Source organism: Odocoileus virginianus, chromosome 6 (assembly GCF_023699985.2).
Source record: "Odocoileus virginianus isolate 20LAN1187 ecotype Illinois chromosome 6, Ovbor_1.2, whole genome shotgun sequence".
Classification (NCBI taxonomy): Eukaryota; Metazoa; Chordata; class Mammalia; order Artiodactyla; family Cervidae; genus Odocoileus; species Odocoileus virginianus.
In genome coordinates this window covers 57389172-57415643 of record NC_069679.1, presented here as the reverse complement: position 1 = coordinate 57415643, position 26472 = coordinate 57389172, and the positions used below count along the sequence as shown (strand labels likewise).

The following is a 26472-nucleotide window of genomic DNA, read 5'->3' as shown; positions in this document are numbered from 1 at the left end:
TTGAATATTTGGAGAAAGAGTATTTTAGGCAGAGAGAATAGCATATAAGTTAATGTAGATAGGAATCTTATTTGTCTTAATTACATTATAGTCTGGCACCTAGAAAGCTAGTGGAGGTGATGGATTTCCAGCTGAGCTAGTTCAGATCCTAAAAGATGATGCTGTTAAAGTGCTGTACTCAATATGCCAGCAAATTTGGAAAATTCAGGCCACAGGACTAGAAAAGGTCAATTTTCATCCCAATCCCAAAGAAAGGCAATGCCAAAGAATGTAAACTACTACACAGTTGCACTTATCTCACATGCTAGCAAAGTAATGCTCAAAATTCTCCAAGCGAGGCATTAACAGTATGTGAACCGAGAACTTCCAGATGTACAAGCTGGATTTAGAAAAGGCAGAGGAACCAGAGATCAAATTGCCAACATCTGTTGGATCATAGAAAAAGCAAGAGAATTCCAGAAAAACATCTGTTTCATTGACTATACTAAAGCCTTTGACTGTATGGATCACAACAAACTGGAAAATTCTTAAAGAGATCGGAATACCAGACCACCTTACCTGCCTCCTGAGGAATCTGTTTGCAGGTCAAGAAGCAACAGTTAGAACTGGACATGAAACAATGGACTGGTTCAAAATTGGGAAAGGAGTGTGTCAACACTGTATATTGTCACCTTGTTGGTTCAACTTACAGAGTACATTATGTGAAATGATGGGCTGGGTGAAACAGAAGCTGAAATCAGGATTGCAAAGAGAAAACACAGTAAACTCAGATATACAAATGACACCATCCTTATGGCAGAAAACGAAGAGAAATTAAAGAGCCTCATGATGAAAGTGAAAAGGCTGGCTTAAAACTCAACATTCAAAAAACTAAGATCATGGCATCTGGTCCTATCACTTCATGGCACATACATGGGGAAACAATGGAAACAGTGACAGACTTTATTTTCTTGGGCTCCAAAATCATTGCAGATGGTGACTGCAGTCATGAAATTAAAGGACACTTGTTCCTTAGAAGAAAAGCTATGACCAACCTAGACATCATGTTAAAAAGCAGAGATAGTGCTTTACTGACAAAGATCCATCTAGTCAAAACCATGGTTTTTTCAGTAGTCATATATTAGTGTGAGAGTTGGACTATAAAGAAAGCTGAGCACCGAAGAATTGATGCTTTTGAGCCGTGGTGTTGGAGAAGACTCTTGAGAGTCCCTTGGACTGCAAGGAGATCCACCCAGTCAATCCTAAAGGAAATCAGTCCTGAATATTGATTGGAGGGACTGATGTTGAAGCTGAAACTCCAGTACTTGGCCACAAGATGCAAAGAACTGACACATCGAGAATATCCTTGATGGTGGGAAAGATTGAAGCCAGGAGGAGAAGGGGATGACAGAGGATGAGATGGTTGGATGGCAACACCGACTTGATGGATATGAGTTTGAGCAAGCTCCGGGAGTTGGTGATGGACAGGGAATCCTGGTGTGCTGCAGTCCATGGGGTCACAAAGAGTTGGACATGACTGAGCAACTGAATTGAATTGAACTGAAGCTATTAGAAAGCACATAGCACATGCTGAAAAATGTTTGTGTATAACATCTTTCTTTAAAGTTTGTAAGGTTGAATCAAAATTACCCATAATTCAATAACCTTGTGGTTTATTCTTCCCCTCCCCTGCTTTTTTTATTATTATTATTTTAACCTAGTTGCTCTCAGGATGTGCATAAACATTTATAGCCTGCTTGCCTACCCTTGCACTTATAGCAGAAACTTGACATTAAGTATTTAACATTAGCAATTGGCAAATAACCTAATTTGGTCATTTATATTGAGATAATATCTGCCTCAAAGATATGAAGGTAATTAAAAAAGTAACAAATTTGATTCCATATGGTAGTAAGGATTTGTTCTTTAGTATGGAAGTCTAGCATCTTCATTTTAATAGCAGTGTTCATAATTTAGAAGGGCTTAGGAAATTTTCTGGTAGGGTGAGAATATGCCTTCTATTCCTACGCATTTTCTATGCGGCTGTAGTGAACTTTGTAGAACTTACAAAGTGTTTTCCTTCTTCTGAATTATTTACTCTGGATAAAATTCTGGAACTAAAATTACCAGGTCAGTGTGTTGCAAATTTTTAAAATTTCTGTGCATATAAACTATTTTCCTAAGGATTTTTTCCCCCACTAATCTATACTGCTACTGGCATGTATGCTTATACCCATTTTTCTACACTCACTGAATTTTCTCTAAGAACTTTAATAATTTAGTAATTTAAAGACATACGTAACTATTGCCTTTCATGTCTTTCATCAGTAGCTGGGATTAGTATTTCATATATACAGGTGTATTGACTATTTTTTTCTCTTGTAAGTTTGTGTTGGAGGCTTTAGTTTTCTTGCCAGTTGGTGATTTTGTCATTTGTGGGAAAATAAAACACCTTGTTTTAAAACTTTGGGGGAAAAAATCATCCTTCTGTAATGAACTCTAGGTATTAAACTTTTAATTTCTCATTTTCTCTGAGTATTTCTCCTGGCCCTTTATTTAATTTTAGCTAGAAACATAAATGTCTGTGGTTAGTAGGCATCATGGAATTCCTCTTTTGCAAAAGAGGAAACTGAAATCTGAAGAGGTCAGCTGTCTGTTTTTTGGTCAGAATGTAAAGTGGCTTGAATACAATGCTGAAAATCAGGAATTTATTTTGTTGACAGTGAGGAGTCTTTGAATATTTTCTAGGAAGTGGTAGATAGAGAACATAGTGAAGTATGTTAAGTACCTTACTCTGGCAACAAGATATAGCATAAAAAAATAAGGAGATTTGAACTAATAAGAAAGATATTTTAACTGTTATCAGAGTTATTGAGGCCTGGTTATAAGAAAAATGGTATTAATAGACGTGTGTTCATGGTTCATGTGCATCTTTAGGCACAGGAGGGTGGGGAAGGAGAAGGTATAGTTCAAGATGTTTCACTTACAAGTTTAGTTTTTGATTTATCTCAGCAAACAATGAAGACTTGAGTATATGGTGAAAATTTTGGCATTAAAACTTTGTTATTAACGAGCTTAATTTTACTCTTTTTGTCCACAAAAATTATTGCTGACTTATTGAAACCGCAGTTCTTTTTATGCATGTGTTATATATATATATAAAAAACCACATTCTTTTTTCTGTTGCCTAGATGAATTTCTTTAATATGATTCTAACATATGCATGCCTTCCAACTTTAGGAATTCCTTCTTCAGATTCTAAGAATGCAAATCTCTATTTTTTGGATGTTGTGCACCAAGCCAATACTATTTTTCATCTTTTTGACAAGCAGTTTAATGATCACCTTATGCCACTAATAAGGTTAGTCAAGTTGTCTGATTTTCATTGGTATTTCAAAGAATATTATAATATTCTACTTTATGTTAAATTTTAAAAGTAATAGCTGTTCATTGAAATATCAAACAGGACAGGAGGGTGTGAAATAAGAAGCCATCTAGTTGCTCTCAGGGTGTGTGTAAGCATTTGTAACCTGCTTCTTCCCTCCCCTTCCTGTCTCACAGCAGAAATTTGACATCAAGTATTTAACATTTACCATTTGCAAATAATGTAGTGTGGTAATTTGTATTGAAATAATAATATCTATCTCAAAGATGTGAAGTTTAAAGAAAATTTTTAAAAAGTAATATAAACTCTTCTTCCTTGCCTTCCTGTATTCTCTTCCTTCTGTGGTATTAATTTTGTTTTATTTGAAAACACTGTGTCATGATCCTAAATCTGTATGAAAGGTGACTTCTAGCTTGTTCCCACTTCTTATAATGAAAAGATGTACAGTAAAAATTTTATGCCATCAGTAGGACAAATTTTTGGAGAAGGTAATGGCACCCCACTCCAGTACTCTTGCCTGGAAAAATCCCATGGATGGAGGAGCCTGGTAGGCTGCGGTCCATGGGGTCGCTAAGAGTCGGACACGACTGAGCAACTTCACTTTCACTTTTCACTTTCCACACATTGAAGAAGGAAATGGCAACCCACTCCAGTGTTCTTGCCTGGAGAATCCCAGGGACGGGGGAGGCTGGTGGGCTGCCGTCTGTTGGATCACACGGAGTCGGACATGGCTGAAGTGACTTAGCAGCAGCAGCAGCAGCAGGACAAGTTTTGATGAGATATTAAATAAGATTTGGTTTATATCTTCCTGTCAATTTATGTGAACTTTTGAAGCCTATGAGAATTAAGTAAAGTAGTGTGTATGTGAACATGCTTTATAAAATTGTATGTGTAGTACTATCATTAAAGAGGAAAAATATTCATATAAAAGATAAAATTCTAGACATTTTTTATAAACATTGACATACCAAGAAATTATTGTCTAGAAATGACCTCAAAGATATAGATTACTTATGATCTCTGAATCACATTTTGAGAGGAAATTTACTTTTTAACGAGCTCTAACTAAGCCATGCCGTGTGAGGCCTCCCAAGACGGTCGGGTCATGGTGGAGAGGTCTGACAGAATGTGGTCCACTGGAGAAGGGAATGGCAAACCACTTCAGTATTCTTGCCTTGAGAACCCCATGAAAAAAACTTGATGGGCATGAGTTTGAGTAAACTCCAGGAGTTGGTGATGGACAGGGATGCCTAGTGTGCTGTGCCAGAGTCGGACATGCCTGAGCGACTGAACTGAACTGAATGCCACATAGTGAAGAATTCACATATAACTATTAAGGTTGCATATTCTTAGTATTTTGGGTGTTATTTGACATTTAGGTAATATTCAGAAGGCAATAAGACTACCAAGTTGTTTGGTTTGGTTTTTTAATATAGGAAAGCTAAATACAACTGGATTGAGTGTTAGTCTACAAATTTTCATTAATAGAATTTACTATAGTTTCAAGATGTTGTTATTTTTCTTACCCAGAAATTTAATTAAAAAGGAAACCAAATAATTCCAAAATCATGTTTATATTCTAAAGGGATATCTCCTCAGAGATGAAAATAATAAGTCTAAATCCTCCTCTTTTAACTGATAAATTTTTCCTAGCATGACTGTTGGAATGAATTGAGTGTAGTGAATACTAAATAATTACTGTTTATAATGCTTCTTGGATTTGGAAGCAAATTAAAATAATGTATGTGTGTGTGTGTGTGTCTAGGTATGTAACAATAAGCAGGAATTATGAAAACTTTTAGAATTCTGAGGTTACTAATATGATTTTTATTCCCCCTTTAAACATTCAATAGCTCTTCTCCTAAGTTATCTGAATGCCTTCAGAAAAAAAAAGAAATAATTGAACAGATGGAGATGAAATTGGATACCGGCATTGATAGGCAAGTTTTTAGTTTTACTATTTCTCTTGCATTTTTTTATTTGTAAAACACCATTATAACAACATGAAAACTATTTTCAGACAAGAAAAAGGTCTATTTGAATTCCACTCTCCTGCTATAATGTTTGATTTTATTTTTACATATTTATTTCATCCTAATAATTTATTTTATTGGATTCCAGATTATTTATGGAAGTCAGCAGGTTTAGATTAACTTTAGACCAATTCTGTTTGAAAATCTTTCTTTTTTTTTTTTGGTAAATGCTGCCTCCTATAGACACTCTGTCTCTCTCTGTTCCCACTCCTCCCTCTCTCTCCCTGCCTTCCTCCCTTCCCTTTCCCTCTTCCTCTTCCTCTCTCTAGACTCCTTAAAAATGGTATGTAGCCTGGAAGATTTCAGGCTTATATCTGAAATGCATTAAATTAATATACCAATTTTCTAAAAGTAACTTCCATTAAGTGAGTGAACACTACATTTGAAAAATTTTTTGATGTTTATTTTAGTTAGTTACCTGTTCATAATATGGAGTGGTGGATTCTGTCTTTTGAGATGATAGTGAGCATATGTTGATGATGATAATCATCTTATTTATCAAGCATTTATCAGGCGTTTGCTGTATGCTTGGCACAATTCAAGGATCTTTACCTGTATAATTTCATTCACCTGCAATGCAGGAAACTCAGGTTTGATCCCTGGGTTAGGAAGATCCCCTGGAGAAGGAAATGGCAAACCACTCCAGTATTCTTGCCTGAGAAATCCCATGGACAGAGGAGCCTGGAGAGCTGCAGTCCATGGTTTGCAAAGAGTTGGACATGACTGGGTGATTATCACTTTCACTTTCTTTCACTGGTACAGTACAAGGATCTTTACCTGTATAATTTCATTTAAGTAAGAAATACCATTTCCATTTTACAGATGAGGAAGTGAAAGCTTAAAGAAATGAAGTAGTTTTCTAGAGATCATACAGTTAATGCTGGTAGAACTGAAACTAAAATTCTAAAGCCCATGCTACCAGGTTTGGGCATATTTTTACTTTAATTCTCCTTTCTCTTCCATTCAAGAAGATATACGAATATAAGTTACTTATAGGAACTCTGGCTCTAAATATCTTTGCCTTTTACCAATCTGTCCTTTCCCATCTTTGTTTTATTCACTGTTAACACTAGATTGCTTGTTCCATATCTTTAATTACTCCCTCGTAATTACCCTAAAATTTATTTCCTTTGATCATAACTATCTTACAGATCCTAAACTCTGGATTAATGCAGATTCTATTATTCTGATAACTGGATGGCTCATTGCTGTTGGAGAATGTCGCAAAACTCAGACATTGTTCATGCCATTACAAACTCATACTTCATTTCTCAACTGGGCCTTCAGTACCACTTATTCAACCTCCTGCTTATCCTTAGACTATGAAATTCAGGTTCTTTTTACCTGTTCTTCCAAACTTTGGCTATTCCTTATAAGTTCTTCTATCTTACTCCCTTCCTAAGCATTCTCCAAATATACTTGGTGAAGGAAATGAATTAGTGACAGTCCTCTAAGATCTTTAAGATTTCCTTAAATAAAGTAATAGACAAATGAATCTTTGCCCTGTGTTTTGAGCAGGAAGCTAATAAAACTAAGATCTCTTTGCTATCCAGATCTAGAATTTACTTGTTTTAAAATCTGAAGTACACCAATAGTAAAATAGTTTTATGGTGACATGAAATTAAATAACTTTAATTTAGTATAAATAATATAAATTAAAGTAAATTAAATGGATCAGATATATGGTATTCTCAATTCTCTAGGACGTTAAATTGTATGATTGGACAAATGAAGCATATCTTGGCTGCAGAACAAAAGAAAACAGATTTTAAGCCAGAAGATGAAAACAATGTTTTGATTCAGTATACTAATGTGAGTAAAATGATTTACTATGTTAGTAAGAATATCTGCTTTATTCGTACTCTTATTAACATTTCATTGATGTATCTTATTATGTTCCAAGTTTTTTTTTTATACTTAGAGATTAGTGAGAAATTATATGTAGTTTCTTCTTAGCTATGCTGATACATATTTCTGTGTAGTAAGTGTAGAAAAAATTTTACAGGCCTGTGTTAAAGTCTGTGCTTACGTAAGAAAACAAGTGGAGAAGATTAAAAATTCCATGGATGGGAAGAATGTGGATACAGTTTTGATGGAACTTGGAGTACGTTTTCATCGACTTATTTATGAACATCTTCAACAATATTCCTATAGCTGTATGGGTGGCATGTTAGCAATTTGTGATGTAGCTGAGTATAGGAAGTGTGCCAAAGACTTCAAGGTATGTATTCACAAATATTAAACTTTAAATAAGTTCAAGAACATAAGTCAGATCATAAAAATGTGTATTGACATAATCATTAGTGGAAAGTTTATAACTTTTGTTGATACTGTAATGAGACAGATCTGACATTTCCTAAATGAAGAAGTATTATTCCAATCATAATTCCAATATTAACACATTTTTGCTTTGAGCTTTTAGAAAATGCCTTATTTTAGTTCCATAGTCCAGATGACCTTATTAATGCCCATAACTAATGCTGTATATCATGTATCAAGAAAATATGTTCTTTCTTCATTTATATCTCTCTGAAATCAGTTTCCATCCAATGTTTAAATTATTTTAAAAAGCTGTAAATTAATGATAACTGGATCTACTTCGCAAAAGTATAAATGATTATTACTGTTTGAATAAATTGGCACAATATGAATCTTTTCAAAAAGATTTTAGTTTTTAACACTTTGGTAGCTTTAAAAAATTCTAACATCGAACTCTTTAACATTGGTTAAGTCCTGACAGTACCTAAGTGAGAACAATTTACAAACTGATTATAAAACTAGAAATATTTTTTTCCTTCTCTTATCTCAACTCAGATTCCTCTGGTATTACAGCTTTTTGATACTCTGCATGCACTTTGCAATCTTCTGGTAGTAAACCCAGATAATTTAAAGCAAGTCTGCTCAGGAGAACAACTTGCTAATCTGGACAAGAACATTCTCCACTCCTTCGTACAACTTCGTGCCGACTATAGATCTGCGCGCCTCGCTCGGCATTTCAGCTGAGGTTGGATTTACAGGGGATGTGCTGTACCCCAGCACGCCTCGGTTGATAGAAAGCACAGAAGGTTCCTTATGACACAGCCAACGTTTTACTGAAAAATGACTGTTTGGAAAAACAGCAGCCATACTTACCCTTGAGGATCTATTTGAAATTTGGACAATACGAGAATATTTTGCTTTTTTCCTTAAGTTGAATTTTAATTCCATTTCTGAACTTATATAAATTTCAAACTCTGTAAAGCTATATGTCATTGTTTTCATCCTGGAAAATGTTGGTGTCAGAAGGTAAATGAGATTGTTACAAGTATTCCAGTTCATGTTCTTTAACATAGTCCATTGGGAAATTTCAGCATCCTGTTTTGCACTAATGATGGGTAAAATACAGCAAGATTCATTTATTATTTATCAATTTTCAGTGACCTTTTAGCACTGGTAATTGTTAATCAGATTATTTTTAAGTTTTCCTGGAGAACTTTTTGCCTATTTCAAAGGTTAAAAATTGGGCATAATTTCTGTAGTTGGTTGATTGAATTTTTTCCTGAGGTATAGCAGTAATTCTATTCCAAAAAAAATGTTATAAAGAAAACTAAAAGGAAATACATTTTATGTAGGTATTAGCAGTGGATCAAAATACATCTGCTTTCTGGGTAAAAGGAAAAAAAAGTTTACAATTTCTTATTTGGTAAACAGATTTTAAGCCAATGCTAGCAAGAAATTAATAAAGCTACCTTATTTTATATTTCACTTAAGATAAAATAGAGGATCTTAACTAAAGGACCATATTTATTCATTATTTTAATATTATAAGGGAAGTTTAAAAGTTGAGGTATAGTCTAAATGGTGCATATGAGAATTATTGGCAGTGTTTAGCAGCAATGCATCCTTTAAGATTTTTATCCTTAACGCTAAACTGGAATAAGATGGAATGGCTAAACATGCAGGTAGTCTTCTATTTTAAGAGGAATTGGGAATTGATAGTCAGCATTATATTCTAGTCCAGAGATGAACTTTGTAAGGACTAGTAGTTTTTAAATATATAGTGTCTGTCATTATCTTTTTCAAGGCATTTCTGACGTGATTCCTACTGAGTGTAGTTAATTGAATTGGCTTAATATGGTGACATAATAAATCACTTATAAAGTTTTAATTATCAAGTGGAAATTTTAAAAAATTATTAGCTATAAACTTTCTCTGCAAGAATACATTCTTAGCTGTATGTAGTGTTTCGTCTTCTCTTATATTGTTCATAGTCTTCCAGGAACAGATAAACTTCAATGTTTGATTCATTTTTGGCTTTTCTTTTTCCTTTAATGTAGGCTTTTTTGGCCTAATTTTGGAAAACTACATTTAAGAATATGTTTCTGAATGTTCGACTTCACCAAAACTTCCAGGTCCAGAGTGAGCTAGCTACTGTTGAAGTTACTGTTAACTGAATTTTCTTCATTTTCTGTTTAGCCCAGTGTTATCAAGTTAAGCAAGAGAAATAAAGTATGCCAACATTTATCAAAGCATTTTAGGAAATTATGGCAGCTTTGGAAGGCTGTCTAGTTTTCTATTCCTTAGCCAAAGGAAAGCCAGAACAAGTTTTGGATATTAGAGAAAGTCATATGCTTGCTTGTACTATTGCCATTTTAGAAAGCTCTGATGTGAATTCAAATTATACCTCTGTTACTTAAAGCCAACAATTTTAAAGCAGTAGTTTTACTGGCCATTTGAACTCTTTGTACACAGTGTCAATTTGTTTTAAAAAAAAAAAAAGGAAAAAATATCAAATAAAACATGAGAGAACGTTATAAGACTTCTACATCAGAGAAGTGTTTCAAATTATTTTGTTTGGATTAATTTTTAAAATGTAAAGCATATATTTGTTGCTTAGCTATTTTGTTAATTTTTATTTTTATATTTGAGTTCTGTGCAATATTTTCCATTATGACCATTGACAGGACACTAACAAAGAAAACTCATAAGTGAATTCTTAATTTAGAAGTGTTAACATTATTGCTCAATAAACAAATTCCCTGCAGTTGTTTTTTTATTTCACTCCATTTTTACATTTTGAAGACATCATACTGAATTTTATAAATTATTTTTATTAAATTTTTAAGATGTTCCTTATTTCTCATGGCATATGTCTTCTCACTTCCTTTTTAAGCAGAAAAATAGTTGACTATATAATCAAAATTAGGAACAAAAAATTTCTCTAAGAAAAGATTTATTGTATAAAACTGTGTGCATTCTTTGGATTCGTTATATTTTATTTTTAAAATAGTTTTCATATTAGTGGACAATATGAAATTTTGCCCAAAATGTATATGACTCAAAAGAGATGATAGATAAGTAAAATGTCTTCATATGCATATGGTAAAATTTTAGGTAGTGATAATGGAGCTTTGTAACTTTAGCCAACATTTGAATGAGGAGAATCTTCATAATTTTTCCAGTTTTGCATGAGCTAACATGCAATGTTTAGATAATATTTTCAAGTTAAAAATATGCTCTTAAACACTGCATTTTTAGAATATGCAGAAACACTCAAGAAAAAGCTTGAGTGTATTATGTTTTCATAAAATGATACAGAAAGTGAAATACAGAATGCAGGTGATATTGAAAATGACAGCTAACCAAAGTAGATGAATACTTCCTCTGAGGAATTATTAAATAATGGCTGGATGCATTCTTAGACAGTTGGCTATCTGACTATTCTGAGACAATTATTAGTAGCCTCATTTTGAGTACCATCATTGTTGCAAATCCCTAGCACCTTTCTTGTTTTAAAGAGAGCTTCTAAGTAAGTTAATTTATGGTATAGTTTAGACTATCTCTTTTCTCTCTCACTTGAAATATTTCACACCATAAAATAATTATCACCTAGTAGATAGATTCAAAGTGGAGAATTTGCTGCTTCCTTAAAAATGCCTTTTGGTCATCTCTGATGATGAATATTTAATACATCTAGTTAGATAAAGAGATTTTTGTTCCTGAAATGCCAGAAAACCTGTTAAGATGGTCATGTTTATATATTGCCTAAGGCATACTTGAACTGCATGTGAGAGTCAGGTTCCCTGGGTGTGTAATTTGTTAGTGACTTCAAAAACTCACATTTTGGAGTTTAGCTTTTTTTTTTTTTTAAATGCAGAGATATTCTATGTATTACCCTTATTTGCCCATTGACTCAGAAGTGTGAGATATTTTCTAGAAGCATAATTTCTAGTGGAGAATTTGACATACAAAGTATGGTGTGCTTTCATCCAATAAGTTTAGCTGTATTCAGTTCTCTGGTACTTCTCTTTGCTTGAGAAAGTCTGTCCTGAAATACATTGTGTACTTTGGAGGAAAAGAACCAGTCCATATTGTTACTTTAAATAATTCTACATAAAGTAAAAACAGCCTTTAAAAATTTTTGATGCATAATAAAGATAATTATAGCTACATTTATGGACTTAAGTCCTGTGCACTGTGCTAAGCCCTTTGTATACATTATTTCATCTAGTTTCAAAGCAGCCCTAAGAGCAGAGTACTGTTATCTCCATTTGAAGATACCCATTGCCCAGAAAGTTTTAGGTAGATCTGCTCAAGGTCTGCAGCTAAGTAAAAGGCTCAGATTGAAACCCGAGTCATTTTTTCTCTTTGTGTTTTATATACTTTTATCCTTATGTAACATTAAATAGGTCCTTTAGTTTGATGGGCTCATTAGTTTTGCTTAATCTTTCCTTTCATCCAATATTAGGTTCTCATTGTAGTGTTTAGATTACGAAGTTGAGATACAGAGCTAATAACTAATTTACTGTTAGACTTTTTTTTAATGTGTCCAGTGTGTGGTCTTACTTTTTAAATTTGGTTTTAAAATTTTATAAGTGGTCATGCAATTTAATTGAATATTAAGTTTGTGCCTACTAGAAATCTTTCAGAAAGTTCTTTAGTATTATTTTGTGTAATCATAGTGCTACTTGAGCTATAAGTTTTGCAATAGAAAGAATTCAGATATTTTGTGCTGTATTTTGTAACATAGGAGTGAATGGCAATTCCACCTTTATAAAGATATGAAGAAATCAATATTTCTGCCTTCAGAAACAAACTATTTTAATGTCATAAGTTTGCCAGTTCTGTTGATCATTTAGTGCATGGTAGTTTTAAAATAGCTAATGCTGGAGTGAAAACATGAGAAAAATGTACTCAGTGTATTAGCAATAGGCTGTCATTTTCATGCAATCAAATATTGCATATTTAATCTTTTTAAAATTGCCTTAACTCTTAACTTTTATTTTCACTACTGATCAGTCTTTCTCCTTCCTAATTTAAGGGGATAAACAACCCTCAAGTGTATGTAGAAGAGAAATCTGACACATTAGAAAATAAGAATTTAATTGGTGATTTGAAGCAGCTAGATTGATAACCCTGGGCTTAACAAGACTGACATTTTTCAACAAGGCCCTGTATACTTTCGGGGCTTCCCTTGTGGCTCATCTGGTAAAGAATCTGCCTGCAATGCGGGAGACCTGGGTTCGATCCCTGGGTTGGGAATATCCCCTGGAGAAGGGAAAGTTTACCCACTACAGTGTTCTGGCCTGGAGAATTCCATAGACTGTGTAGTCCATGATGTTGCAAAGAGCTGGACTTGACTGAGCAACTTTCACTTTCACTGTATACTTTTGGACTTACCCTGGTGGCTCAGACAGTGAAGAAATTGCCTGTAATGTAGAAGATCTGGGTTTGAAAAAAAAAAAAACAGATCTGGGTTTGATCCCTGGTTTGGGAAAATCCTCTGGAGAAGGAAATGGTAACCCACTCCAGTATGCTTGCCTAGAGAATCCCATGGACAGAGGGCCCTGACAGGTTGCAGTCGATGGGGTCTCAGAGTCGGACACGACTAAGCAATGAACACTTTTTTCTCTGTATACTTGAACATTGTTACCTGGGAGGTAACGCTAAACTTCAGTTCTTATAATTAATAGCACTTTTGTGAGGGAGAGACAAGTAATTAACCATACTCGCTCATTTCCTAAGTGGTTTAGAAGGTTGCTATCTGCCTCACCGTACATACAAAGCCAATTGAAATATGAATATATCACAGTCATACTCCAAACAGCAAACAGGCTCAGAGGAAAGTCATTTATTCAGAAGGCATAGATTTGTGCTAGACAGCAGTGATGCATTACAAATATATAATTATTTTCACTAATATTTGAGCAGGTGGAATGGATTAGAACATGGTCAACATTATGCTGCTGATAACATGTATTTTTCTATATTAATATGTACTGTGCAACATGTATTAAAATTGTCAATAATTCATTTTAGCCGAGATACTAATATTTATATTACTGTGTTGAAGAGACAGCATCCAACTGAGCCACTTTTAATTTAAAAGTCTGAAACTGGAATTAAGTTTACTTTCAAAAACCAGTTAAATTACTTTATAATTACTGGAAGGTCAATAAAACAGAATTATCAGTGACTGGTCACTTAATAGGAAGAAATATAGATAATTAAGAATAGGGATAAGAATCTGAAATAAGTTAAATTTCATTTATAGCTCAAATGAGTTACCTCCTTTTGTTTTCACCATTGGCAATCTTAAATGAAGGAAAATGTCTTTTTCCCAGAGTATCTTCACGTTGATAAACTAAGTCTGAAGATTGGATGGAACCAACCCCAAGGCTGGTTTTCAGTAGTAGGCTTTCAGATTTTTAGATTAAATTTTGAGAGGTAGGAAGCCTTCTTGATTCCCCTGTAACCTTAAATAGACAGGTGCCTTGGAATGGGGCCACCCCTTTTTACCTATGTGTCATTTTAACCTTTATACTGTGGACAAAAGTTTGGTTTCTTTGAACTTGGGCATTTTGTGTGGCAATCTATCAAACCTTCAGCTTTTTGCTATAGAGTAATTATCCAAATAGAATCTGGACAGTGCTGAACTAAAGAAAACTGTGACACTACCTCTTAAGTATATTGTTTGCAAATGCTGTGTGCTATTTAGAGGATTCACATAAAAATATGTGAAAATACTTTATAAGGAATAATACTACGTGCCTCTATATTAGGATTCTTCAGTAGAATGTATTTTCAGTTTTTGCCACAAGGGGGAGAAGTTATTTTTCTAGTAATACAAACATTTTGTTCTATTAAAAAATAGAACCCACATAGCTTCTCTCTCTCACAGCACCTATGAACATGTCACTATCCTAACAGGAAGAGGGTGTGAGTTTGTGTGTGTCTTTAAGATTCTGAAAACCCTATGTGAAAAGAATTCTCTGGGTGAATTAATGACATAAAACTAAAACAGTTTTGAAGAACATGTATGTTCACAGTGGACCCAGGAGCTGGACAGAAGAGTTCATCATAATTAAAATTGCTTTTTAGGGTTACATATCTCATAGAATTCCTTTATCAACTCTTTAATAGGAGTCTATTGATTAGTTTTTTGGTTTTTAAGGAAAAAATTTTGAAACAATCTGTAACTTACAGAAAGGTTTTAAATACTGTACAAATAAACTTTTTCCACTTTGAGAGTAAGTTGCTGTCATGATGCCCCATTACCCTGTAATACTTTTGTATTTACAACAAGAAGAAATTCTCCTATATAGTCATAATACAATTATCAAAATCAGGAAATTAACATTGATATATTACTCCCATCTAATCCTAAGACCCCTTTCAGGTTTCACTGATTGTCCCAATAATGATTTATAAGGATCCACTTTAAAATCATGTGGTGTTTTAGGTCGTAATGTCTCTACTTTCTTCCACTCTGGAATGGTTTCTTAGTCTTTCCTTGACTTTTGCTACCCTTGACATGTTTGTAGATTATAAGCCAGTTATGTAAAATGTTCCTAAATTTGAATTTATTTCCTCGTGAATAGATTGCAGTTGTGCTTTTTTGGCAGGGATATTACAAAAGCAAGTCTGTGTTCTCATTGCAGCCTGTGAGGTAGTGCACCATCTCAGTGTACCATTTCTGATAATACTCATTTTAATCACTTGCTTACATTGCTACCTATCAGGGTTCTCTACTGTAAAGTTACTTTTTCCCTTTGTAATAATTTTGTGAGAAGATAGTTCAAAACTGTGCATATATCGTGCTCCTAATCAGAATTTCAGTTTGAATTAATGGTTTTCTGGTCAAAGGATTATAACCTGTTGCTTATTTTGAATCTCAAATTGTCTCACATTTGGTCAATGGGATCCCCATCAAGTTGGCTCCTGTGTCCTTTTGACATGTTGTCATCATTTTTAAGTACTTTCTTACATTGGGCACACAGCTTTCTCCAAACTCATCTTGTATTTGCCGGCCCCATAGTTTGAACCAGCTGTTTCTTCGTCTTTTTAGTGGAAATTGGTACTTAGAAACTACAGTTTGTACATGAGATGTGCTTATAATTGAGGTGTCTGTGCCAGCCCTCCTCAGTGGATGGTGCTGTGGGGCTCTGTGTGTGTGTACATGTGCGGTTTAAATTGACATACACACACACGCTCCTCCGTGATGCCCTTTCTACCTCATTTGGGCTCCGGTACCCATGCTGGGTTTCCTCCCCCATGCGAGAGGGGGGCTTCCTCACTTCACTCAGCCTTTGAGGCTTTGGCCACAGAACAAGGTAGGGAAATGAAAACAGTCATTACAGAAAACAGGTAAAGATTTAAAAATTCTAAATAAAAATTACTCATAATTGCTTTATTCAGAAACAACAAATTTTTGGTGTATTTTCTTTTATTGTAGTGATCAAATTAGAAACACTGAATTGAGAAGGGTAAAGTGTTTATGCCAAAAACATGAGACTTGTATTTACTTTGAAGGAATTGAACTTGAAATCATGTCATATGTTTGTCTATAATACATGTCCTTGCTATTGTGAGTAGTTGTTAATTAATGATAAAGTACATCAGAGAAACCAGTCCTGAGAATGGAAATCTGACCATTAAGGACCTTGCACTTACTAATTATGTGATCTTGCGCAAGTGTTATAAAGTGTGGAGAAAAGACACTTGTGACCTATTTCAGGTGTTTAATAAAAGGTAACTTTAAAAGTTTTAATTACATACCATCCCCACCAGCTAACAAATGTAATAACAGCTTGCTGTGGGCTTCTACAGCACTTGGTTTCATGCTGCCATTTTAACACTTATAACTGACTTATTATTGGCTGCATACTTTAACTTTCTCAATAGGCTAGAGTTTTGAGGGCAGGATGTTTTTACTTAATATCCCTAACTTTTAATACTGTACTGAACAAAGGACAGCATTTCAATAAATGTTTGTTAGATGAAAAATAAGTGAATGAGATGATCCCACATAGGACTAGAAATACCTTTAAAAAACTGACAGAAGAGATGATGAAAAACAATCACAAGTATCTTTTCTCTGCACTTTGTAACACTTGTAAAAGGTCACATAGTGACAAAGTCACAATGCACATCTGTCGTTGGGCTGATTTAAAAGCCTTAGCTCTTAATCAAAGTGGTATATGGTCACTGCAAGCTGGTAGTATTGTAAGAGGATCTAGCTCTCAGATATCCTTATTTGGGTTCAGACATGATGTCTTAAGCTAATCTATTTCTGACATCACTATAGGCTCTTAAGAGAATGCCTTTTATTAAACACCTATTGTGTGTCAGGCAGACTTCCCTGGTGGCTCAGATGGTAAGGAATCTGCCTGTAATCCAGGAGACCTGGGTTCGATCTCTGGGTTCAGAAGATCCCCTGCAGAAGGAAACGGCTACCCACTCCAATATTCTGGTCTGGAGAATTCCATGGACAGAGGATCTGGTGGTCTACAGTGCATGGAGTCACAGAGTCGGACACAACTGTCAGACACCTTACTAATAATTCATTTGTTATTGCACTTAATATAATGGAGGCTAAGTACTGTTGTTACCCCCATTTTACAAATGAAGTAAATGAGGCACAGCGAAGATAGCTAACTTGACTGAGGTTACATTTCTAAAAAGTAACAGAGTCAGAATTCAAACTATAACCATGGGTTGCCAGAGCCAGTGCTTTAACCACTTTGTTCTATTACCTCTACCTCCAAAAAGATTTAACAAAAGGAGGTTAGATTTCAGCTAGGCTTTTAAAAGACAGGGTATTTCAGAAATGGAACAGGTAGAGGGCATTGCATGTAGAGGTGACTCACACTTTCAAAAGTGTGGTGCATGAGTCCCTGGTGTATTCACTGTGAGCAGATCTTAGGGTATGTGGTCTATCAAAAAAGCAAGTAAAGCTGGAATATTTGGATCAAGGTTAGTTTCTTAAGAATCTTAAGTGCTATGCAAATTGTTTAGGCTTTACATAAAAATAATAAAGAACCAACCAGTAATAATTAAGTAGGTGAAGAACATGAACACTGAATAGATGGCTGATAGGAATATGTGACATGATTGAGGGGGCAGAAGAGAGCTAAAGCTAGGCTACTGCGTTAATCTGGATGGTGAAGGCCTGAACTAGGGGAGTAGCACAGGAATGCAGAGGAAGCAATGGATTCAGGAAACACTTGGAAGATTAAACCAATGGGACATATGTTGTTGATTATTGAATACGGAGGGCAAGGAAGAAGGAATCAAAATGATCCCAAGATTCTTACATGTTGAAGACTAACGTTACTGACTTACATTATATACATTAGCAAAAGTATGCATTTTTAATCATTCTTTTAAAAAATACTAGAAATTATTGTGGCAAAAGAAAACATCTATTTTTTTATGGCTTTGAAACACAGAGGAATGATTTTGAAATTTGAATAATATTTGATAAATGTATAGTTGAATTTTTGTTCTTTTAAAAATAAAAGCTTTATAGCGTTTTAGTATATGGATATGATTGGTAGACTCAAATGACACCAGTCCTCGAAAATTTAAGTTGGGAAGTATGACTTCCTATAGTTGGACTGTAAGTTCACTTCAGTCGCTGTCGTGTCTGACTCTTGTGACCCCATGGACTGCAGCATGCCAGGCTTCCCTGTCCATCACCAACCCCCGGAGCCTGTTCAAACTCATGTCCATCGAGTTGGTGATGCCATCCAACCATCTCATCCTCTGTCATCCCCTTCTCCTCCTGCCTTCAATCTTTCCCAGCATCAGGGTCTTTTCCAATGAGTTGGTTCTTCACATCAGGTGGCCAAAGTATTGGAGTTTCAGCTTTAGCATCAGTCCTTCCAATGAATATTCAGGACCAACTTCCCAATTCTGAACCAGAATTTTAATCTTTAACCTGGGGGATATCAAGTGTCTTCTGGGAACACCCTTCAGATCTGTAACAGTTCTCAGCCATCATATTAACTGTAATCCCAAAGACTGCATGTTTATCTCAATAAGGTTAACAATACTCCTTAGAAATAGTATGTGGAAGCATGAATACAGATTTGGGTGTATCACAAATTAATTGTATTTGATGGATTTCAGACACATTTTGAAGGTATATTTTTGGATCTTTTGGAAGTTTTACGTAACTGAGTTGTTTGAAGCAGGCTACTAGTTAACCAAAGGATTAGCAAAATCTTCTAGAGGTAATTTATTTCTGAATTTGATTAAAAAAAACCCCACACATTGTCATTCTTATACTACAGATGCCTTTCTTTTTTAAAGTGTTTTTTTTTTTTTGATGATCATTTTTAAAGTCTTGACTGAATTTGTTACAGTATTGTTTCTGTTTAATATTTTGGTTTTTTGGCCATGAGACATGTAAGATCTTAGCCCCATGTCCAGGGACCGAACCTGTACCCCTCAGCATTTCAAGGCGAAGTCTTAACCACTGAACTGCCTGGGAAGTCCCTTCAGGTACCTTTATGTCTGCTTTAGCAATTTTATTAACACAATGAAATAAAATTACTTTTATTGTGCTTACTAATGGCTTTGATCAGAAGAGATATACAGAATATTGAGTATTTTTATTAGCTAAGAAAATTATGGATACACTTTAAAATTTTATAATTTAGAAAATATTTTAATATACATATTTAACTTTAATCAGTAAAGAGAAATATGTTTTTTAAGTAGATTTTAATATTTTGATTTTTCTGTAAAGGAGATTACAAAGTAAATGATAGTCACATATGACTACAGAATACATATTCATTTTAAGTGCACATGGAAATTTACAGAATTGACTGTGCTAGGGCTATAATATCCTAACAATTTCAAAAATTTGACATTCAGAGTGTGTTCTGTGACTATGGTGGGATAAAGTTAGAAATAAAAGAATCAATTTGGAAAAAAATAAAATTTCTGAATAACTCAGGAATCAGAAAAATTACACTGGAAATTAAAAAATATTTGAACTGAGTGGTAAAAATACAACTTACCAAAACTTGTGGGATGCAGCTAAAGTAGTGCATAGAGAAACATTTGAAGCCTTTAGTGTGAATATATTAGAGAAGAAGAAAACATTTAAATCTATTTCAAAAAGTTAGAATAAAGCATCAGATTAAACACATAGGAAAGAAGGAAAGAAAGTAACAAAATATTAAAACATACAGAAGAGAGGATCAGTAAAAACAAAATTTGGTGTTTTGTAAAGACTAATGAAACTGATAAACCTCTGCAAGATTGATCAAGTGAAAAAGCACAAATTTATCTGAGGAAAGAATGAAGTTCTGTACATATTCTGCAGACAATAAAAAGTAAACAAGAGATTAATATAACCAACTCTTTGCCAATAAACTTTAAAAAATAGATAAAGGTTACGCTTCAGTAACTTTTAAAAACTTTATGCTGATATAAACTAGAAAATATGAACAATTCTGTATCTATTAAAAATAGTTACTTCGTTAAAGACTTTGCTGTGGAGGAAACTTAGGCTCTGATGACTTCCTTGGTTAGTATTGGTAAGAATGGAAACTTATCTTCCTGAGATCAGTAAATGCTTGCTACCACCACTTAACATTTAATATCGTAATGGAGATCCTAGCCAATACGATAATGCAAAAAAAAAAAAAAAGGCGGAAAGGAAGAAATAAAACTCATTATTTGCAGATATTGTGATTATGTACATAGAAGGTCTGCAAACAAGTTATAAGTGAAATTAACAAGGTTACAAACTCTATACTACAGATTAGAAATTATTCTTTATACCAATAAACAATTTTAAGGTAAAATTACAAAAATATCAAATATCTAAGAATGAAACTAGTGAAAGACATGTAAGACCTCTATGCATAACATTATAAAACATAGAACTTAAAGGGGGTGAAAGGCCATATTTGTAGCTCAGGAGACTCAGCATTATAAATCAGTCCTCCACAAAGTGATCTGTAGACTTAATACTAATCAAAATTTCAGTTCATTTGTTGTAAAAATTGACTAATCACAACAAACTGGAAAATTCTTGAAGAGGTGGGACCACCTTAAAAAAAAGCGGAGACCTTACTTTGCTGCTAACAGTCAATATAGTCAAAACTATGGTTTTTCCAGTACTCATGTGTAGATGTGAGAGACCATAAAGAAGTCTGAGAGCTGAAGACCTGATGCTTTCGAATTGTGGTGCTGTCTTGAGATTTCCTTGGACAGCATGGAGATCAAACCAATCAATTCTAAAGGAAATCAACCCTGAACATTCATTGGAAGAACTGAAGCTGAAGCTGAAGCTCCAATATTTTGGCCATCTGATGCAAGCAGCCAACTCGTTGGAAAAGACTCTGATGCTGGGAAAGATTGAGGGCATGAGGAGAAGGGGGCGGCAGAGGATAAGATGGTTGGATGACATCACCCATTCAACAGACATGGGTTTGAGCAAATTCTGGGAGATGGTGAAGGACAGGGAAGCCTGGTGTGCTGCAGTCCATGGAGTCACAAAGAGTTGGACACACAACCTAGCGACTGAACAACAAAATTCATATGAAAGTGCAAAGGTCCAACAGTAGCCAAAATTTCTAAGAGAAGAAAAAGTCGGAAAACTTTCAGCACATTAAAGTGTTAGAGTAGTTAAGACAGTGTGATATTGAAAAATAGAGCAGCAGAGCAGAATAAAGGGCACAGAAATAGGTTGGACTGTTACATACATGGATACTTCCATTTATTGAAGTTGGTGTTGACGAGTAGTATATTTATGAATTTTGATCCTTCTTCCCTGCTTAATACTATACACAAAAAGGAATTCTTGGTGGTTTATGCACCCAAGTGTGAAAGATAAAACAAATCTTCTAGAAGATAGCAGGCAAATATCTGTGTGGTGGTATAGGGAAAAAAAAATCTTTGCAGGTAACAAAAAGAATTACCTCTATGTTACATTTAAATTACATTTAAATTAATTGCATTTAAATTAGGAACTCTCAGAGTAAGGAAAATATTTGCAGTATGCATAATTGAAAAAAGATTAGTATCCAAAACATGAATAAACTTCTATAAATCATTAAGGATATTTCAGTAGAAAAATTGGCAAAAGACTTTGAATCACAGTCTACAAATCAGATATTCAGTGCCCAACAGATAGATAAAAAGATACTCAGCCTCATTGGTTGTCAGGAAATTGCAAATTAAAACCACATTGAAGTACTATTAACGCATTCCCCAGAATAGCACGAATTAAGAGGCCTTGAGAATTCCAAGTACTGGCAAATGTGAAGCAAGAGGGATTAGTATTTGTTTCTGGTAGGAACAGATGTATTGCTATTTGGGTGGCTATTTGCTATGTTCTACTGAATGTACATACCCAGCAATTCCACTGTTTCCTTTGAGGGGAAAGATAGGTAGTATCTAAGGAGGTAGTTCAAGAGCTTAAGTTCTAGAGGGTTGTTTTATTTCTTGATCCAGGGCACAGTTACATGAGTGTGTTCACTTTGTAATAATTCACAGAGAAGTAAATTTACAGAATGTACACTTTTCTGAATTTACGTTATATTTTGTTTAAGAGGTTACTTAAATAATTGAAACAGAACTATTCTGGTTTTGTATTAATAGCCATTAATGGTGCTATTAAAATAATATAAAATCTAGAGGCACATTTTCTAGAACTTTCTGGATATAATACAGCTCCTTGCTTGTGCTGTTTGTTGAATAATTTATATGACCTCAGAGGATAAGACTTACTAGAGTAGTAGATGGACTAATCTACATCTAGTAGTAGATTAATCTACTACTAGTAGTAGATGGATTTAATCCACCTGTGTAGGTGGATTAAAACACATGCATATATATACAATATTTTTTCTTTCCTCTTTTATAAAGTAACATGCACACTACAAATACCCCAGACATTACATAAATACACAGTGTAATATAACCAGAAATATATAGGTGGTGCACCCTTGCTTCATTGACTTGGATAGCAAAAGGTCAATTTTTTAAAAATGCTAAAATTTGAAGATGTAAATCCAACACCTTGAATTCCTTCAAACCTAAGGTTGTAGTGGTTAATAAAGCCTCACTGCATGCTTGGGGGGGAATCAAAGAACAGCTCCAAAAGTGATTTACTCTGCCATTGGCAGTGATTTTTCTCAGGTTCATGTGCCTGTAATTCAGTATCAGGGACCCTGTGGAGTTTCTCTCTGGCTCCCAGATGTTGAGGCTAATTTAACGCCCATCAACAAAACTCCAAGAGCCTTCAGGCTCCAAATCCAGACTCAAAGAATCTCTTTCTGCCCCATCCCCACACTCTTGGTCCGAGGACCGTGCATTTTTCTGCTTTAAAATGATTGACAGAGGAACTAGATGGTCAGTCACAGTAGAGTGGATTTCTCAAAACCAAAGTAGGTTCATTTTAATAACACCACAGAGGAACACTGAGAGTCTTATCTAAATATACATATAGGAAAGCATCTCTCCAGTGCTTCAAGTGCCCAGCACAAGCAACACCGCATCTGGTTGCTAAACAGAACTCCTCATAGTAGTTAATGCTCATGGAACATTTACTTTATGCCAGATGTTGTTTTAGTGAGTTTAAATCTACACAAAAGCTCCATGAAGTAGGTACTAATATTGTCATTATTATCTTATGGATTAAAAGAGTTGAGATGTGGAGAAACCCAAAGCAAATTCACTCAGGTAGGGGAAGGTAGAACCAGGATTGGACACGGGTCATCAGCCATTGGTGCATGTACTCCTAACCACTGTGTTTCATTTCTTAGAAAATAAGCTGCTCAGATAATATCATCTGGATTTGGACTTCTGATGACTTCACATGTTTCTCCAAGATCATCTGAAAAACTATTACTTTCTTGTAATAAGAGACTACCCTGGATAATTTTCCCCAAACATAGGATATATCTCAGAATATAACAGATTTATCTACTATCAGAAACCCAAACTATCCAGCAACCCCCAAAGCCCATGTCATGTCACAAAACCTTGACAAAAAAAAAAATTGACAAAGTGAAAAATTCTAAGAATCCTGCGCAGTGCTCAACTCTGTTAGTAGTCATGTCATGAATTTTGACTGGGGTAGCTTCTCACACTTGTTCTTCCTCTTAAAGAAATCTATACTTTTCACACTTAAATATGCAAGTTAAGCATTGATGTGACCCTGAGCAGAGCATGAGCAGAGGATGAAAATACCTGAACCCTGAAGAGTTTAAGGAGTGAGCCTTTCCTATGTTATTTAGAGCCAGTGGGTAAGAATTCATAGGCTAGGTGGGCATTGTTGTTCAGTCACTTAGTCATGTCTGACTCTGTGATCCCATGGACTGCAGCATGCCAGGCCTCCCTGTCCCTCCCTATCTCCCGGAGTTTGCCCAAGTTCATGTCCAGTGTTTGGCTTGGCCAGACCCAAAGCCTGCTCCAGGTTCAAAGATGGTCAATAAAGATGACTTGAACTATTTTAAGGTTCTGACCCAATTGACAAACCTGCAAAAGAGCAGCAATATGAGATGTGAGTGGAGAGGCCTCAGTGTCTCCTTTGGTCTTCATGGAAGGATGTCCAATGTTCAGAAGTCAACGTGACGTATTTCCGGTAATGAATCACCACACAGCTCTATCTCATAGAGTCTTACTAGCCTAGGGTAAAGGCTCTATCCGCACTCAATGGTTTCTTTTTCATTCACTCAGTTCAATATTTTCTGAACACCTATGTGCTAGGCATTGGTCTAGGTACATGGGATTTATCAGTGAACAAAGTCCCAAATGTTGTTGAGCTTCTAGCAGCAGAAACCAATCAATACAATTAATAAGTAAATTCTACTGTACATTAGAGGGTAATAAGTGGTTTGGGGGAAAAAATAGAGTATAAAGAGAGAGAAGAGTTGGTAGGGAAGAGTTTCTCTTTTAAATACGGCAGGGTCAGGTCTATATGTGTGCCATCTGTGCAGTTATGCAAGGCCCAGGCTCAAGGTTTGAGGTTCTGTTCACATCATCTTGAAATTCTTAGTGATTTTATCTTTGCACTTGATTTTTTTAAGTGAATTTTGATAGCACAATGGAATATGTGTATAAGCAGAGGAGATACTGTATGCACAGTGTGCATGTCTGCCCCCTCTTGAGATTCTAATTGACACTGCATTACATTGGCATATTAATTTGGGGAAAATTGGCATTTTTAGATTATTAAGTTCTTCCCATTAAAGAAAATGGTGTGCTTTTCTATCTGTTTTAATGTCCTCTGGTGATATTATACAGATATTTTCCACATAGGGTCAGCACATTTCTAATTTATTTAAATTCAAATTCTATTATAATTTATGCCTAGGACTTTTCTGGGGAAACAGCACTTTCAATGCAAGGGACATCTTTTTCATATTCAAAATTAGCATTTTGTCTTTTGACTTAAAATCATAGGAGAAGGGAGAAAGTTCTGGAAAAACACACAACTAGGAACAAAATAGTCTTTTGTTCCCTGGCATGTTGTATTTTTGGCCATCCTTTGCTTACAAGTTTATTCTTCTCATTCAGACCAATTGGAATTGGACAAATAATCCCTTTCAGGGAAAAAACGCAGGGATCGGTGAATCTCAGAGTAGAAGTGGATAGGACAAAGCCTATGCTGGCCATGAGAGCAGGCTGCTCTGTGGTTACTTGTTGGGAAAACCGTGGCTATCAGCAAGGCCAAAGAGAAGTAGCCAGAAAGGTGACTGACCGCAGGCCTTTGGGTGGGGTCTACATATGTACCTCTGACACCACTGGCCACTGAGAACTGAATGTGAAGAGCCACACAAGCAGAGACCACAGGGGCGGATGGAGTGTGTGGCGCAGGCCTGATTTGTGCAAACCAAGGAAAATGAAGCTCATTCCAGATCAAGAAGTCTGTAAATGTTGTCATAAACATCAATGGACACATTTAGTCGGCAGAAATATTTTCACAGCAGTGTTGGATGTGCAAATGCACAGAGGTGGAAACGGATGAAAAAGAAGAGCAAAATCTGAAAAGTAGCAACAGCGTCATGGCAGAAACAGGTGAACGTTCTAGACTAAAATTGAGTGGACACAGAGATGTTTTGGTAGGCAGCTACAACCCAGGAGCATACTGCTGGAGACACTGACTCCCAGAGAGCATCAGCCAACCCCGCAAGACAAACACGGATCCAAGAGGAAATGAGGCAGAGAGAAGAGGTACCACCAGTTTGAGACAGCTTCTCTCTGCTCTGGGCCATAGGAAGATGCCTAAATGTGTGGAATGTAACAAGTTAGTTGTACCCAAATGAACCATTTTAGTAGACCCCCATGTCATTTACTCATATGGATGTATTTTCTTACCAATAAGGAATCAGGGACAGGGACTTCCCTGGTGGTTCAGGGGTTGCGCAGGTTCCATCCCAGGTCGGGGAAGTTCCGCCTACTTTGAGTTGCTGCCAAAAAAATAAAAAGGAATTGGTGAGGAGCCAACTCATAATTTACAGTGGCCAAGAGAGATCTTCATTCAGGTGTTAGAAGAGAAACAAAAGAATCTTGCACCCATGTAAATTTTAAGCCATGATATTGGTTTCTATCGGAACACTTGTGAGGCCCCAGTTCATCAACCACTGCTGTTTTGAGGATCTGGGAAGGTAGAATGGAAGGCTGATATTTCAATCCAGAATGGCAACACTACTCTGGAGCATTCCCTTTTCAACTGAGCATTGTGAGAACCACAGGCAAGGAAAGAGTTAAGTATGTAAACTGCATACACAAAGTTAAAAAGAGGGAGACAGAAATGTTACCAGCATATTTTTAAACAATAGAGGT

The 26472-nt window shown here is 35.3% G+C and overlaps 1 protein-coding gene across 2 annotated transcripts in view; it reads left to right on the top strand.

The window, feature by feature from the left end:
- EXOC5 (exocyst complex component 5) overlaps positions 1 to 10420 on the top strand; it is a 53214-nt gene extending 42794 nt beyond the window's left edge. Inside the window, exons 14-18 of one of the 2 annotated variants that reach the window (XM_070469402.1) lie at positions 3220 to 3340; positions 5218 to 5304; positions 7101 to 7209; positions 7403 to 7618; positions 8230 to 10420. In XM_070469402.1, coding sequence (XP_070325503.1) covers positions 3220 to 3340; positions 5218 to 5304; positions 7101 to 7209; positions 7403 to 7618; positions 8230 to 8400 — 704 coding nt within the window. In that variant the 3' untranslated portion in view covers positions 8401 to 10420. Of the gene's footprint in view, positions 1 to 3219; positions 3341 to 5217; positions 5305 to 7100; positions 7210 to 7402; positions 7619 to 8211 lie in introns of both variants that reach the window. The other variant, XM_020874179.2, reaches the window with a different exon arrangement.
- Positions 10421 to 26472: the final 16052 nt, after the last annotated feature.